The sequence below is a fragment of the Pseudorca crassidens genome, chromosome X, assembly GCF_039906515.1.
Source record: "Pseudorca crassidens isolate mPseCra1 chromosome X, mPseCra1.hap1, whole genome shotgun sequence".
Taxonomy (NCBI): Eukaryota; Metazoa; Chordata; class Mammalia; order Artiodactyla; family Delphinidae; genus Pseudorca; species Pseudorca crassidens.
In genome coordinates this window covers 94,233,631-94,251,107 of record NC_090317.1, presented here as the reverse complement: position 1 = coordinate 94,251,107, position 17,477 = coordinate 94,233,631, and the positions used below count along the sequence as shown (strand labels likewise).

General features: G+C 37.8%; 1 protein-coding gene across 1 annotated transcript; it reads right to left on the bottom strand.

The window, feature by feature from the left end:
• Positions 1 to 1,202: 1,202 nt before the first annotated feature.
• Positions 1,203 to 16,602, bottom strand: FUNDC1 (FUN14 domain containing 1). The gene is made up of 5 exons (XM_067722193.1): positions 16,394 to 16,602; positions 15,492 to 15,648; positions 12,071 to 12,146; positions 7,398 to 7,526; positions 1,203 to 5,657 (listed from the first exon to the last, which is right to left on the bottom strand). The coding sequence occupies exons 1-5, from the start codon at positions 16,419 to 16,421 to the stop codon at positions 5,580 to 5,582; spliced, it is 468 nt and encodes a 155-aa protein (XP_067578294.1). The 5' UTR covers positions 16,422 to 16,602; the 3' UTR covers positions 1,203 to 5,579.
• Between the last annotated feature and the right edge of the window lie 875 nt (positions 16,603 to 17,477).

Below are 17,477 nucleotides of genomic sequence, written 5' to 3'. Positions count from 1 at the left end.
AAACTCCAAGATAAAAGAAGAAAATCTACAAGGCTTTCAAAGTAAAACAAAAAAAATTACAAAAGAAAAGGTTACCCAGAAAGTTCAAAATCAGACTGACATCATGCAACATCAGACAGTAGAATACAAAGGAGCAATGTCTTCGAAATTCTAAAGGAAAACTATTGTCAATCTTGAATTGTATGAGAACAAAAGATATTTTAAGCATACGAGAACTCGGAAAGTTTACCTCCCACACTTGTAAGAGTTACTCAAGAAAATAGTTCAACCAAAAATATAAGTAATCCGAGAAAGAGCACATGACGTAAAAGAAACTGAGTTTGTTCCAGATTGGGGGTGAGGGCGAGAGGATTAGAAGGAAAGTTAAAAGAGGCTTTATTACATCTTGAAGCTTGGAGAATTCTCCACTGAACCGTGATGTTTTATAAATATTTCCTTTCTGTGGCTCTAATCCCACTACTTAGGTCTACATAGGATGATGTTTCTATAGAATCACATTGTGAATTCTGTTCATTTTTCCTTTTGAAGTGTGATTATTGATATATTTGGATTTATTTTTACCATCTTTTATGCTTCCTATTTACTCTTTCTCTATGCTTCTTTCTTCTTCCTTTCCTGGCTTCATTTAGATTGCTTATTTGTATGTTTGAAATGTATTTGTCCTCAACTAATAGTAATTCATTTAGGGATTGCTCTTAAAATTTTAACATGCATGCATACTCAAAGTGTGAGGTTAATCAATATGTTTTGGAAGAATACAAGGACTTTACATTAAGAATCCAAATATTTCAGTTCTACATTTGTTTCATTGCCCTTCCAACACCCCCCCCCGCCCCCCAGCTCCAGAAGACACTTAACTATTGTTTTACACAAGCAATGTTGGCTTAGATTTACCCACTGTAGTGGAGACTGTTGGTGTCCCACCCAGATCCCTTTTACTGGGCCAATATGCCTACTACCCAGCTGTATATTAACTGCTGACGGCTAACAATCACACCATTCTCTTGACAGTTGCTCTCAGCAGGACAGTCCCTCCCTAGCCTGGAGGTTACCCACCCCAATCCCTAAGGGCAGACTGCAGCCAGTGCCTGATTGATATGGGAATACAAAAAGCTAGCTCTCTTGCCACAAGGGGACACAACTCAGTGGTGCCAGTATTAGATTTCTATTGCTGCTGTAACAAATGATCACAAACATAGTGGCTTAGAACAACACAAATTTATTATCTTACATATGTGAAGGTAAGAAGTGTAACACGGGTCTCACTGAGCTAAAATCAAGGTGCCGGCAGGGCTGTGCTCCTTTCTGGAAGCAATAGGGTACTCTGTTTTCTTGCCTTTTCCAGCTTTCAAGAGGCCACCAGCTTTCCTTGGCTCATGGCCCCCTTCCTCAGTCTTCAAAGCCACAACAGCGTCGGCCTGATCATTCTTCTTCCATATTCACATCTTTGTCTCTCTTCTGCCTTCCTTCTCTTTTAAGGACTCTTGTGATCACATTGGGCCCACCAAGATACTCCAGAATAACCTCTTTGAGATCAGTTGATGAGCAACTTTAACTCCATCTGCAACCTTCATTCTCTTTTGCCATGTAACCTAAGGTATTCACAGGTTTGGGGGATTAGGACATGAATATCTTTGTGGCAGTGCGGGGGCAGGGGTGGGATTATTCTGCCGGCCCCAGTGCCCTTCATGCTCCAGAGCTACTTGCAGGATCAGGCTAAGGCTAGATTCCAGCTGAACCCACATAGATGGACCTACAGGAAGTTGTGTTCTTATTCAACAGTAAACGATATTTGTCACAGTAACATATAAAACTACATAGAATTTAATAAATTGTTACTACAAAGATATGAAAAGGAAGGCGTTATAGAGCTAAATCCACATCTATCATAATAGGAAGTACAAGCCAAGTTATTTATCATAATAGGAAGTCCAAGAAATATGGTTGCAGTAAATACCAAGAGAAACAACTAATATAGTTGAAACTTCTGTGGGGAAAAAGCCACTAAATTGAGGAATGGTAGGACAGAGAAGTGCTCCTTTTCTTAGAAGCCTTATTTATAGTCAAATACCATTTGACTTCTTGGACTATATGTATTATTTTGACAAAAACCACTTAAAAAATAAATTCACTGAATAAAGCAGAAATAGCCCCCTAAAATAGCAATAACCTATTAATTTTAATTCCTATTCCTGGTTCTAAAAAAACAATGTTTGCTTCCTATAAAGTAACATGTACTTATTGTAAAGACTTCAGATGACACAAAAATGTTGAAAATGCAACATGAAAATCCTATATACCAACCTCTCAGAGACAGCCTCTATGAGTATCTGTGTACACTCATGCTCACCTGCATATTTTTTTAAAAGTGGCGTCATACTTTTTGTAACCTGATTTTATCACTAATATGTGGACCTTTCTAGATTAATTTATATAGCTCTACATTCCTCTTAATAATTGTATAGAATTCTATCATTTGAATATGCCATAAAAAGTAATAATAATTTAACAAAAATCAGGAGGCCAGAGGGTAACAGGGAAGAAGTACACTTATTTTCCTCATCTTTAATAACAGGGAGTTAGCAGATATTATCTAAAGCTGGTAACTAAGGACAGAAAAAGCATAATATTTAAAGTAGTAAAGATATCTACTAGAAAAACTAAAAATATATTAGCAATCAAAAAAAAAGGGAGAAACAGTGGATGTGCACAAAATTCCTTACCTTTCAGAGTGCACATTCAGTGTATAACAATACTATCCAAACTTGGACAATAAAAATAATATAAGTATAAATATATTAAAATATATGTATAAAGAACTTTTCATAATGGTTGTCTCATAAAAGGGGATGAGGGTGGGCACTTGTATCTTTCTGTCATCATAAATGTACCTATTATAAAAAGATATTTATAAGTGAATATAGCTATTTATAAAACAGTACATAAACTGACAATTTTTATACAAAATACACATAATATGTATTCATATATATGCAGAAAAAATTCCAAAGGCTATGTATCAAAATATGGACAATCATTATCTCTAGGTACATCACATTATCAACATTCTATATATTCTTTACGCTGATGTATTTTCTATAATAAACATATTTCATTCATATTGCATTTGAAATAAGAAAATGTTAAAAATCATCTTTTTTGTGAGGGAGATTGGGGAGGGTTCTAAGAATAAAAAATAAAAATCAGTCAAAATGTCCTTACAAATTTTCTAAGCCACAAAATATCTATATTCCACATACTCAAGTTTTAATAAATCTTGCAAACAACCTTTATGCCCTCAAACATAAAAATCCCCATTTTAGACAAAGGCAGGCTATAGGCTTTTCATTCAGGCCAAGCCCCACCAAGTCATTTCTAATGGAGCTTCTGATTCTCGGGGCTGCCATACTGAGAAGATTTCCTATAGGTTGACACCAACTCTAGCACAGTAAAATATGCTTTTCACATACTCATTCACAACGTCAGCTGAATACCTATGGTGAGCAAAGCATTACACAGGCTGTGTCACAAGTTATAGATTAATTAACACCGCACACGACTGCCTCAAGTAGCGTACAGCCTCGTGGGGAAACGGCACGGACACGAGGCAGAACAAGGGGCACTAACAGAGAGGAGAGAGTATGGAGAGAGTTGATAATATTTTACACCGGTATACAAATATTTTCAAACAAATCAACAAATACTTGGAAATGTATAGGTAAAAAATGAAGTGCTCTTTTTCACTTCTCATTCATGTTTGGACTCTGAAAGTAGTTACCTCTACAACTCATTTGCCACTAAATCATACGCCAAGTTCTCCTATAGTAGTATGTAACTTTTCATATAGGAATATTTAGTCTTTGAGGGCAGACATTTTTGTGCCCCCCACTTTCCCAATATATCACACACAGAACAGACACTATAAATATTTCGAAAATGAACAAACTGAGCCAGCTCCTAGAACTTCCCACAGTAGCCTGCCACACTGCATCAGATGAAAGGTATCATGCAGACATGGCACACAGAAGCGTGGCCCAGGTTCTACCTAACGTAGAATATTTTTCCCTTTTAATTCCACAGTCATGAAAAGCTAGGCAAGGCAGAAAGAGAGAAAAGCTCAAAGAAGAAAAATTAAGTATTTATAAGCAACATCACTTCATATTAAGAAAGTCTGAGTTTTATTTAGCATTTTATCTGAGGCGCTGAGAGTAAAGGAAGAAAATGAAGATCAATCCCACATTCAATTTTAAGGAGTCTTGCAAAAATGAAAGCACACAGACTATAACAATCTCAAAAGCATGAAATGCCTTATGTTTACAATACACAAAAAATACTATAGAGACTTCCTATCAAAAGGAGATAGTCTTGAGTATCTGCAAAGTCTTTCCAATCTGAAGATTCCAACACACGTTGTTCTGCTGTTTTTCCCAATTCCAACGTAGAACTCTGGACAAAACAAACAATACAAAAAGCTTTTCTAGGCCAAGGACCCTCTGAGGGAGTGTGATATTTGCCCTGAGAAACAAGTCAACTGGCCTAGTGTTGGGACCAACATAAAATGCTACCTAAAAAGCTGAAAGCCTCAGCATTTACATCTCAAGACTAGATCAAAGAGATGATTCTCTTTAAACTGCAATTTCATGATTATATAGAAAATCACTGTTCTTCAGACAATAAATTCATACTATACTACTAAGTATTTTAAGGTGATTTTTACCTCTTTGTAAAGAAAGGGTCTAAATAATAATTAGGATTTTTTAAAATGAAAAACAAGCTTCACTCAAAGTTAATAAAACGAATCAGTGACCCAAGTATATGTACCCTCAAAATAATTAATTCTACCCAGGCTGCCAAGATAAACAAATGAATAAAAAAATTAGAAGCTTATATGCAAGAAGATATTTTTACAACTACAGACATCAAAAAAAAGAAGAGCTTTAGACATGTAGTATTTCCCTAGAAGAGCATTTACTACAGTTATTACATAGTAAGCAAAGTAAGAACTGCAGGAAAAAACAACCTAAAAATTGGTATTAAATTTGTTTAATAACTTTAAGAATTCTATTATTTGTAAATCCTTCCATAAAAGGGCATTACAGTTCTTCAGTTTATTGCAAACATATCCTTAAAAAAAAGTCAGCCCTACTGTTGAAGCTATAATACAAATTTTTAAATTATTGGCACTATACTAAAAAGCACAATGGAGAACATCTTATTTAAATAAAATGACGATGATACTTCACTGGGGAATATAGCCAACAAATTTTTTTCTCTCTCCATATCTACATCCAACGGTGGTGTTTTATAGGCAAATTTTAAACAAATGCAAGTTTTTAAAAAACTTGAAAGCCATGATTTGCTCAGGAATACTATTATACACAGACCATATAGATTGTTTTATAGCAGATACCAGTCTGCCAAATTTCAGATGGCAAAATGCTAAGCAGTGAGTTTGGTACTGTCCAGCTAGTTGTTTCTTGTCATCCTGGAGAATCTGTCAATGGGTAATGCTGAGACCATCTTGTCACCACCATTTCTCTTCTCAGAGGTGACTCCACTGTGATAGAACATTCATATCCTTAAGATGCAAGGCCTAGCAAAAAGCCTCCCACAAATCCACTGGATATCACAATGTTCTGTTTGACAAATTCTGTTGCCTGAAACAAAGTTTAAAGAAAAATACTCTGATTTGTGCTACAACATGGATGAATCTTGAAAACATTACAGTAAGTGAAATAAGACAGACAAAAAAAGGACAATGTTGTTATAATTTCCACTTATATGAATAGTCAAATTCATCAAGACAGAAAGTAGAACAGAGGTTACCAAGGGCTGGGGAGAGGGGCTGATTGTGGGACTTACTGCTTAATGGTTAGAGTTTCTATTTGGGATGATGAAAAAGTTCTGGAAATGGATAGTGGTAATGGTTACACGAAAGTGTGAATGTACTTAATGCCAGTGAACTGTGCATTTAAAAATAGTTAAAATGGTAAATTTTATGTTATGTATATTTTACCACAATAAGAAAAAGAAAAGATATAAATTCTTAAAAATACTCTTAATTATTAAATCCAGAGCTAAGTATCGTTTTCAGATGTTTTCCTCAATTCAGTAAATATTCAGCAAAAATTCTTGTGTACCTACTATTGTAGGTGCCAACAACCAGGCAAGATGCCAGGGCTGTTCGTTACAAACTGAAGGAGCCTAGAGCCCCCAGCCAGGCCCAGTAAACTTCCTGCTTCTGAGATAACAGGCATATGGACAGCAAAATTCTCACAGGTAAAAAGAAATCTCCCTATAGGGCTGGCATAAATGGTCCATTCAGCAAGTTTTTAACGTAGATGATTTAATAAATTCCCACAGCATATGCACAATGATACTTATTAACAGTCAGTTCACTTAGTCAGTAGGAAAAAATGCACAGGATCAAAAAAATAACACCTTGATAAAATGTTTAACCCAAATAAAATCATGAAGAAGCAATCAGACAAAGCCAGACTGTACGATACTCTGCCTAGATGTTTCAAAAATGTGTCATGAAAGACAGAAAAACAAAAACAAAGAAACAGAGGAGGGGACCATCTAAGATTAAAGCAGACTTCAGAGACATGACAACCAAATGCAATATGTAATTCTTAATCGGGGGGAAACGATGTAAAAGATATTTTGTGGAAAAATTGTAATATGAACTCTATATTAGGAAATATTATTGTATCATGTTAAGTTTGGGGGGATTAATAAGGGTAATGGTAATAGTATAGGAGAACATCTGTACTCTTGGGACATATGTGCTGAAGTATTTAAGAATAAAAAGACCTGATGTCTTAAACAGTTCAGGCAAAAACAAAAAAAAAGGGTAAATTTCTCACTCACACACACACACACACACACACACACACACACACACACACACACACAGCACCAGCAAATGTGGTGAAACATGAACAATTTGATGAATAGGTGAAGGGTATTTGGGTATTCACTGTTTTTGTCTTTCAACTTTTCAACCGATCTGAAATTTTTCAAAATAAAAGTTGGGGGAAGTAAAAGGACAATTAAAATAAAGGCAAAGGAGCATGCAATTCAATTCTAAACAGAATATAAGAAGAAAACAGGCAAAATTCACATAAAAACATGAATAAAACTAATATATATATTAATAAAATAAATATATACATTTTCAAACTATTCTACTTCAAAAAAAAGAAAAAGGTAGTTTTGGTTAACAAGTAAAAAAAAATGAGTGATTTAAATGGTGGCTTGATCCCAAATTTTACTTAACACTCTAGATATGACCAGAAACACCATTTTTTTTTAAAGAAGATAATCCCTAGTCACATTTTCTACTGAGATTCATTAAAAAAAAAAAAAGGAGCCAAAAATGTACATTGTCTTACTTCTTCTATTATATTGTTGATTTCAGGTGCTGCCTTATTTGCTCGTTTCTTAATCTGTCTTTTTGCTTTGTTTACATCTTTTTCAACTCTCTTCCAGTCGACCTGCACATAGCCACTGTGACTGGCAATCTGCAAAAATGTGATAAAAATGGTTAATTCTAAACCAACTAGGTTGCTAATACGATATATGAACATTTAGATTTCAAGAAATGTATGAAGCTTATGGGTAAGAAATCACAATTTATCCACTAATTTATTCATTAACAGACAGTGAGTGCCTATTCTGTGCCAAGCACTGTTCTAGGTCTCCAAGCTGTGGCCAAGAACAAGGGAGACATAGGTCCCCACCCTCAGAGAGCTTATGGTCCATTAGGGAAAACAGACTCAAGCATAAATAATTACTTAGATGTGATGAACACTATGTTAAGAGAAGTATAGTACTTAATGGGAAAAGATTCCAAAAATTGTATTATAACTATTCTATAATCCTATCATAAGTTTTGGAATTTGAGAATTAGCTAAAAAGGCACAGAGACTATTGAAATTATATAGCTAATAAAAAAGTACCTTTAATTAAAGAGATGTTTAATTATAAGAGATCAGTAGCCAATCAGCTACTAGGTCACTAAAGTAGCTTGATAAAGGCTCTTCACTAACTCTGACTCTTTAGTCAAATTAAGAATACTTTCTGGTAATTGCTTTTGAAAGTGAAATATAAAAGAAAATATGCTCTAAACAACCTTCATGCCATAAATCCTTTTAATAAAACTACAGCTAAATGCCTACTACCCCTAAGAAAAAGTCTCATATGGTGCTACTGAGACACTGCAAAATCTGAGCAGGAACAACAGTGTGTGTGTTAAGTCAGTAAAGGTAGTCCCTCCGAATAATACAATCAACATATAAAGAATCACATGAGTAGTAAACAATTGAGCCTTGTATACCATTATAAATCACTTCTACCAAGCTTATGCTTTCTTTGTAATCTTTTAATACATCACTTTAAGTATGAACCACACATAAAATACTTCAAAAAATAAAAATATCTGATTTTATATAAATAGGCTGGGAATCTTAGGTTCCATTTTCACTGTGAATGACTCCATAGAAGAATCTATTTATCTGCATTTATCCCTATATTTACTCACCTTCTATCACTTCTAACTCTAGCCTCAGCAAAACAGAGTGGTAATGAAACCAAATGGCAAGTGGAAGCTTTTCCTGGCAATACCTGACATGGCAATTTGGGTCACAGACATGGAGGGGATGATGAACCTTAAGGTCCCTCCCATAGACAGCGACTATAAACCCTGGTTAAAACACAAGGGCTCCAGAATTAACAAAAGGAAGCAGATTTTGAAGAGGAGGTGAAACTTGTAGGAAGAGACCAATGTAAGGTAAGTTGCCCATTTTTTTGGCTTTATCCTGAGGATAAGATGCAGTTGCAGGGTGGCTAAAAGTTCAATAGAAAACATGCCACCTTTCTGGCCTGAAGAACCAGAGGGCAGAGCCCAGGACAATAACAGCTGCCAGAAAGGACACAGCTAGAGAAGGGGAGCCCCAAATTCTATGTGTAAACTCTACCCAAGTTCTGAACCACACATTCATGGGGCATAATGAAGCACTCTGGCTAAGGCTTAAAAAATAAATAAACTGAGGGCTTCCCTGGTGGCGCAGTGGTTGAGAGTCCGCCTGCCGATGCAGGGGACACAGGTTCGTGCCCCGGTCTGGGAAGATCCCAGATGCCGCGGAGCGGCTGGGCCCGTGAGCCGTGGCCGCTGAGCCTGCGCGCCCGGAGCCTGTGCTCCGCAGCGGGAGAGGCCACAACAGTGAGAGGCCCGCGTATTGCAAAAAAAAAAATAAATAAAAATAAAAAATAATAAACTGAGATTTGAGCCACTATCCACCACAGGTGAAATGGAGTTTGCAATTTGAGTCTAACCAAGTTAACTGCCTACTAAAATCAAAACATTAACAAACTTCGGAGGAATAAAACAGAATCCAGATTCTCCACGATGTAACATTCCTAATGCCCAGGGATAAAATACAAAGTTATTTGATATGATAAAACAAGAAAATGTGGCCTAGTCGCAAAAGAAAATCAACAGATGCCAACTCTGAGATGACCCAGATATTGAAATTTACAGGACTTTAAAGCAGTACTGTAACTATGCTCAATGAGGTAAAGGAAACTACAGTTGTAATCAGTGAAAAGATAAGAAATCTCATCAGAGATATAGAAAATATAAAAAGAACCAAATGAAAATTCTAGAATTGGAAAATACAGTATCTGAAATAAATTCACTGGATAGCCTTAACGGCAGAAGGTAGATGACAGAGAGTCAGTGAACCTGAAGCTAGATCACTAGAAATTACACAATCTGAAAAAAGACTGAAAAACTAGATGAACAAAACCTCAGAACATTATCAAAGAGCCCAACATTCATCAATCAGAGTCATGTTCAGAAGGAGAAAGAATAGGAGAAAATATTTAAAGAAATAATGGCCAAAACCTTCCTGAACATGGTTAAAGACATTACTTTACAGATTCCAGAGCTCAGTGAACTCCAGGTAATGATCTAATACAATTATGAAATAACAATACTCAGATGATGTGGGGGTTGGGGGGGTGGGGCACACAGAGAAGTTCAATACGTCATAGCTAAATTCCCATATTCCATAACGGGAAGCCAACAGTTAATACCTCAAACTGAAAGATAAATGTCCAATTCACTTGTTTAGGAAAAAGGAAATAAATACCTTAAGAATCAGCTAGTAGTTCAAACTGGTTACCTCAAGGGAGGGAAAAATGGGGAGGTAGCGAGGGAGGCAAAGAACTACCCTAATCTGTAATAAGCATTATACATGTACTTGACCCTCTGAATTATGGGCATGTACAACTCAAAAAAATAAATAAATAAATTTAAAAGATTTATATACCACTGTCTGTTTTAAGATGGCAGTGTGGCAAATATCTACTGGAAAACACCTGAGTTACTAGAAAAGCTTTAAGTTGTCAGCAAACTAATATTTATCTTTAATAAAAATATGGAAGCGAGACTAAATAATAGGTAATTAGCCTAAATGCCATTTGTTTCTTTTTTCTTCTTTGTTTCCTTCTACTGAGTTTTCAAGGTAAGTCATATTTGTGGGAAAAATTGGTTTGATGCTGACAGGTCTCGTGCTCTTCTAATCAGTGACTTCAAACAATATGTGGACTAGACACGAAGTAGAAGGTGGCAACAGCAAAACGTGGGTTTGAAGGGTACATATCAAGTGGACTGAAATGGACTTCTGAAAAACTGACATGCAGAGTACACTGAAATGTATAATTCTCTCTATCTGTTAACATTTTAGGGAACTCTGTTTTGGTCCAGTACCCTTTTCCACTAAACAGAAATGACAACTGAGTTTTCAAAATAGCTATAGAATTCACTATCTTGATTCTTGATAACTATATAAATATCTTAATTCTTGGTTCTATATAAACCCAAGTCAAAAATCAGCTTAAATAAAATTCTCCTTTGTACAAATACTGGCATATTCATCCAAAGGACTAAATTTAGATATGAACCATATTCCTTTTTACCTCTTACCACAAGTCATAAGCAATTACCCCTAATAATACCACCAACAGAAAAAAAAATACATATATATATGTATATATTTAAACTGCTTAGTAAACAACTTAAAATCTGTGCTTAACACATATGAATCCAGTCCCTTTGTACTTCAGGCAATGACACTGGTTATTACATGATCAATGGCTTAGGTGCTGAACTCAGATTTTGGTTGCTATGACCATCAATCATTTTTAAAATCTGACAGATTTCTGTATCTTTAAAATTGTTGCTAACATTCATTCCCAGAAATTTTTAATTTTAGGATTTACTATATTTGATCTTCAGGGAATGATATTTTGGGGAAAATATATGCCAAACAGACATGAATGCCAGATAATATCCTGATAAACATCCTCTAACAGCAAAGCATTTTTGAACCTTATACTTAGAGGAACATGAACAAGACTAAAACTTCAAATCCACTTGCCTCAGAAATAGGATTATGAATGATTTTTTAAACCCAATTTTCCACTTTCTATATTACTATGGTTCCCTAGTTTTAAAAAACATGTTAGAAATTGCTAACAGCATTTTCCCCTAGGAAGGAAAACTGGCTAGGAAACAGGAAAGAGACTTCTTGAATTTTATATATTGTGTATGAGAGTGTGTGTGAATTTTTTTTGAATTTTTGAATTATATTTTATTTTTTTATACAGCAGGTTCTTGAGAGTGTGTGTGAATTTTAAATATATGTTTTAAATGGTCAGCATGAACAGGTTATGCTATTGATGAAATGTTTATTTTTCCAGGGAGATGCTTCAAGGAAAATTTAGGTAAATAACAAAAAATGAGATACCTCAAATTTTAAGTTGTGTTTTTAATAGCTGGGATCAAACTATGCTTAAAAAACCTCAGAAGTATTTAAATTGATGCTTTTCATGACAGATGCCAGCTTTCAAAACTCATTTAAGTTTTTCCATAAACTGATGCCTAAAAGAGAAATTTCATCTTCTATTAAAATGGACAGGAGTGAAATGGCTAAACTTGACTTTCTCAGTTCCTAAGGGCTACATATGTAAGCAGAGGCAAGGACCAAAAGCTCTGACATACCTGAAGGAGAAGAAAGCCACCACCTACTGCAGTTGCTGCAAGTTTTCCAACTTTCTGGAATAAAAATCCCGCACACCTTTAATGGAAGAAATGACAAAGGATGAGAACAATCAATGATGTACTAGACTCTCTCCCTTCTTCTTTTCACTGCTTTCCTAATAAAATCTTAATGTCTTCCCAGTTCTTTTGATCATGCCCCTTACCCGCTCAGAAACCCACAATGTTTCCCGTCAGTTATATAGACTAGTCAAAAGTGCATAACTAAATTGTCTGAGATGTGCTTCAAAATAAGGGATGGAGAGAAGAAGAGGGGAATTTACAGGAAAAAGACTGGCTACTGAAACTGAATGTTGAGTACTCAGGGGTTCGTTATACTCTTCCTTCTATACTTGTATTAAGTTGAAATTCCTCATAATAAAAGTGCTCAGTTTTGTTTTGTTTTTTTTTAATACACTCAAGATGTTCCACACACCTGGCCGACTCTCACTCTACCCAAACCTTCTGCTCCAACCCAGTTTCCAAATATGTCACCACTGTTGCTCAAGCTATTAACCTCCCTGTTTCTAGGGGTTTCTACCTAGCTCTGCCTATCTAAAACTTTCCTACCCTTTAAGGTCCAGCTGGAGTTCCACCTTCACGACTATACTTCAGCCCATATTTCTCATGGCTTCCTTATCTATTCCTATCTCTATATTAAACCTGTTTTGTCTCATCTATCCTGTAAGGATGTCAACCCATACTTCTTTTTTGATTCTCTCCTTCAGTGAGCTCATTATTCCCTTAAGTATTCCAGACCCAGTATGCAAAAGAATCTCAGATTCCCAACTCCAGCCTTCTGTACTGGGTTGAAGAGTGTCACCCCCGAAATCCATGTCCTTCCCAGAACCTCAGAATGTGACCTTATTTGGAATAAGGTCATTGTAGATATAGTTAGTTCAGATGAGGCTATACTGGAGTTGGGTGGGCCCCAAATCCAATGTGTCATAGAGATACACTGAGGGAAGACAGCCATGTGACGACAGAGGCAGAATTGGAGTGATATGTCTACAAGTCAAGGAATGCCAGGGATTGCTGGCAACCACCAGAAGACAGGAGAGAAGCATGGAACAAATTCTCCCTGAGCCTCCAGGAAGGAACCAACCCTGTTGACACCTTTCAAATTTCTAGCCTCCAGACCTGTGAGAGAATAAGTTTCTCTCATTTTAAGCTACCTAGTTGTGGTACTTTGTTACAACAGCCTTAGGAAACTAATACACATACACCTTCATAAATGGAAAATTTACATTTCCAATTAAATGATGAGCTTCTCTTGCCATCCAGAACCACATATTCAAAATGTCCCAAAGCAAACATCTTTCCAACCAAACCAGCTGTTGCTAAGGCCCAATTTGTAAGTGACTGCACCATTCTCTAGGCCTGTTATCTCATGCTCATCTCAGGCTGCCTTCTTCATTGCCTTTGGGGTCCAACTGACGGCCAATTGTATATACTCGAGTATCGCCAAAACATCATTTGATTGTCTTTTGTCTTCTTTCCATCCTCAAGGGCATCACTACCCTGCTTCCAGACCACACTAAGGACACTCTAGCTAATCTTCACACCTCCCATCTCGCCTAGCAGCCACCCATCCTGCTATCAGTTTTAATTTCTTATTATGATCAAGAACCTATAGCTACCTACAGCTAAACATAATCTCCTCAGTTTCCCATTCATGTCCTGAATTGGTCTGAATTATTAACTCGTTAAGTTAACATCTATTAACCATTCCTCCTTAATGTATGCCACAACAGTACATCAGTTTCATACCCTAAGAAAATTCCAAAAATTTATTACACTGAATCTAAAGTCATTGCAACAAATCACCTGTATAATATTAGGGTCCTATTACACAGCTCCTGGACTGACACCTGGCTACAGTTCAAACATATGTGTCCCTCAGTAGGGGAGACAGCAACAAAGACTCAGAAAAGGGAACAGAGGAGGCAAGCAGCAGCCAGGTCTTAACAACATCCTGGGGAATGTGCTCCACAAGCATGTCTATCCTTTGCTTGACGGCATGAGCCACTAAAATGAGTCTACTAACTTCCCCTCTTCTGTCTCTAGGCTTTCCAAGCAAACTCTTGCCAATCATTGGGCTTCTCACCAAGCTTAGCCTACAAGGAGAAAACACACAGCAATTTAATTCTATTGCTCAATTATTTTTTAGTCTCTTTTAAGGTGGGGCTTTAGGCCTTGACTCACATTAACCCATCACCCATGGCACCAAATTGTGAGCTTATTTAAGCGGAAGGCCAGGCCCTGAATTGTGGGCATCAAGGTACCACTGGCCTGTGAAAAATCATCTGAATAACCAGGGCTCTGACCAGGCATCTCTCTAACTGCAGGCTTTTTTCATAAGCAGCACTAATAAGTACACATCATGAATAAATACTGCACCTCTTTGTCACAGAATCTTCACAGTGAGTGTTTCTACCATAAAATGGCATTTATTAAAAAAAGGCATAAAAGAGTGCACCATTGTTCCAAGGTGCAAGTAAAACACAAATCAAAAAAATCATTTTATACTCAGTTTAAATATGTAAATATTTAAATTAATGTAAGATGAATTTAACTTAGAATCTAAGAAATCAATGATTACTCACAAGTTAAGCACGTACACTAACTTCAGAAATTCTCTAGGTCATGAACATTTTCAAAATAAAGAGTCAAACTTGTTTCTGACCCTTGTTATTTGGCTAATCTTTTAGTCTAAGAATAACAGAATTATATCTACAGTAGCAATTATATAATCATGTGATCTGAAATGTTAACTGGTTAGGTTAATGCTTATTAACCTCTCCCCCTTAATGTACTCCACAGTATTATTACTGAGTAAGCAATCAGTCCTTTAATTCCAACCAAGACCCAATCTACAACTCTTCTTCAAAGTATTATCATAATCCAAATTAGAATCATCTGTAACATTATCAGTACTTTTTACTGAGAATTTTACACTGCTCTCCACAGGGCCGATAATGGAGACCAGTTTTACTGCGGGAATTCTCACAGGGTTTTCCGGTTGTTAGCACTGAACAAGTAAAAATTATTTACATATAATTAAGTCTTCTATATTTTTCCCTCCTTACCCACTGTCACTGAATCAGATTCACTAGATCTGCGAAATCTGAAATGGGCGAAAATATACAAAGAATCAAAGGAAGGGTGAGAAGGGGACAGTGGAGGGTGGCGGAGGATGATCACCAAAACCCAACAGTCTCTGAGTGTTGATTACACTAATCAAACCACAGAGAAAAGCCTCAAGGTACAGCTCTTCTGAGATTAACAGTGTAAAGCCACTGACTGAGCATGTAATTGGCCCAGATACAAAAGGGCAGTAGTCAGGCTCCCAATGAAATTTAACAAAAAAAGACGTTTTTCTCACCAGCCACTCACTCCACCCATTACAATCTGGGTGGCTACTGAGTATTTTTCTACCATAGGTCCGGAACTGTGGCCAAACACTCGATTCCACCAGTGGTGTCTTCTTGCATACTCAGTTAAATCCAACACTTCGTAAGAATCATCATCACTTTCATATTCTTCAAAGCAAAAAATGAAAGCAACAAATTTACAGTCAACCGAAAGTTAAAAATGCCCTGTACATTTTCATCTGTTACAACTCATTGTTACATTTGGCATACAGCTAAAAACGCCCAGATGGAAACAAAGTTTCTTAAACCCAATCCCTGAGACTAGGGCCTTGACAGTAAAGGGCCACGCATCTCCTTCTCAAAGGCCCAGAGACCGGCCTGGGTGCCGGGGCAACGTCACTTACGCAGCAAAGGGGTCACCCCCGCACCCCAAATCTCAGTAGGGACAGGTCAGAGTTTCACAGCAGGGTCTCCCCCCAATCTCAGCGGGTCAGTTCAAAGTTTCACAGCATGAAAGGTCACCCCCAAATCTCAGGTTCAGGGTCAGTGCAGGGTCCGTTTTCATCAGTGGGAGAAAGAAGGAGGGGGGGGTCCTCCACTGACGGAACCGGTTAGAGGCCCGACAAGAAGAAATGATTTCAAAACCAAGACTTAAAAGAAACAACAACCAAAAAACGTTAGAAGATGGACAGGAACGGTCGGAGGTGAAGGTAAGGCAGGAGGTGGGGCTGTGTTGAGGGCGAGGGTCCTAGAGGGGAGAGCGAGTCTAGTCCGAAGTGGGTGCTCAAAGGGTTGCCTCAAGCAAACAGAGCCCCCAGGAACCCTGGGACAGGGGAAGGAAGACGCACCCCCGAGCCAAGGTCGAGAGCTGTGAGCCGTCTCTAAGATACTACTTCGGGCCCCGGCCGCTCACCTTGGGGAGGGGCGTTCCGGGTCGCCATGATACCGCCGGCGGCCTGTATTGAAGGTGGTCCCAACCCGCCCGCCTCTCCCCGCTACTTTAAGAACCGCTCTAGGCCCAGGTGGAAGTCTATGGTCTCTTTTTTTCCTCCTCCTCCTCCTTTTCCTCCAGGCGCGTAGTTCTGTCCCCGCCCCCTCCTCTAAGCGGAGGGCTTTCCGCGCAAGCGCAGGGCACAGGGCCGTGGGGAGGGAGAGAGGGGAGAGACAGGCTGGATACCAGCCTGCGAGGGTTTGTGGGAATTGTAGTCCGTTGCCCTCCACAAGCCTGGTTTCCCACCCCTCCCCCTCTAGAATTTACAGAACCTGAATTTTGGTTATTTTGTTTTAAAGAGCCTCAGGGCTGGAGGGGAGGAGGCGTCACTTGGTTAAATCGGAAACCCGCTTGCTATTTGTAACACTATACCAGAAAGAGGCTTTTAAAAAGAGATAAGAGAAACCCTGTTTCAAACCACACTTTTCAAGCAGTCAAGGGCTCAACTAACGGATGGAAAATTTTTCTAACGCGCTGCAGCTGGGAACTGGAACGTTTTCATCCTCTCCTTCTCCACGCGTTTCCTGCCAGGAACCTGAGGAGGAAGAGGGAGGCCTAAGAACTGACCTGACACGAGTTATTCAAGAGGACATAATTTTTAAGCATCATTTTTATTATTTAAATCTGACAGGAACAAGGGCAAGTTCTTCACCCAGAAGCCTCACGAGATTCTGTTGAATGAAAAACCGTGTTGATTGCCAAGCAGCTAACTCAGGTTCACGTAAACCAGCCCCCAAACTTGTTTTGAACTTGCATTGCACCCGCATTCGCTGTACAATTAAAACAGCCCTATCAGTATTCCTATTCCGAGAATATGGAGATGAAGGAAAAACAAGAAATTCTGGTAGAGGTTGTATTATTTAAAATACTGACTTACATAATTGCACTTGGCTTTTCAAGTCCTGGTGCTCTAAATGCAAGGGTTGATTCAAGTTCCTCACCCTGTGCCCCCCCAAAATACAATTCTAAGACTGGCTGGAGATGTTAGTCTTCAATTTGCGTAAGA

What these genes read in the sequence shown, in the direction of transcription:
- FUNDC1 (XM_067722193.1), bottom strand. Translation starts at nt 16,421, where the DNA reads ATGGCGACCCGGAACGCCCCTCCCCAAG. An exon ending in CCGGAACGCCCCTCCCCAAG is followed by an intron (nt 15,649 to 16,393) that starts GTGAGCGGCCGG and finishes TTTGCTTTGAAG; the next exon opens with AATATGAAAGTGATGATGAT. An exon ending in ATGGGTGGAGTGAGTGGCTG is followed by an intron (nt 12,147 to 15,491) that starts GTGAGAAAAACG and finishes CTTCCATTAAAG; the next exon opens with GTGTGCGGGATTTTTATTCC.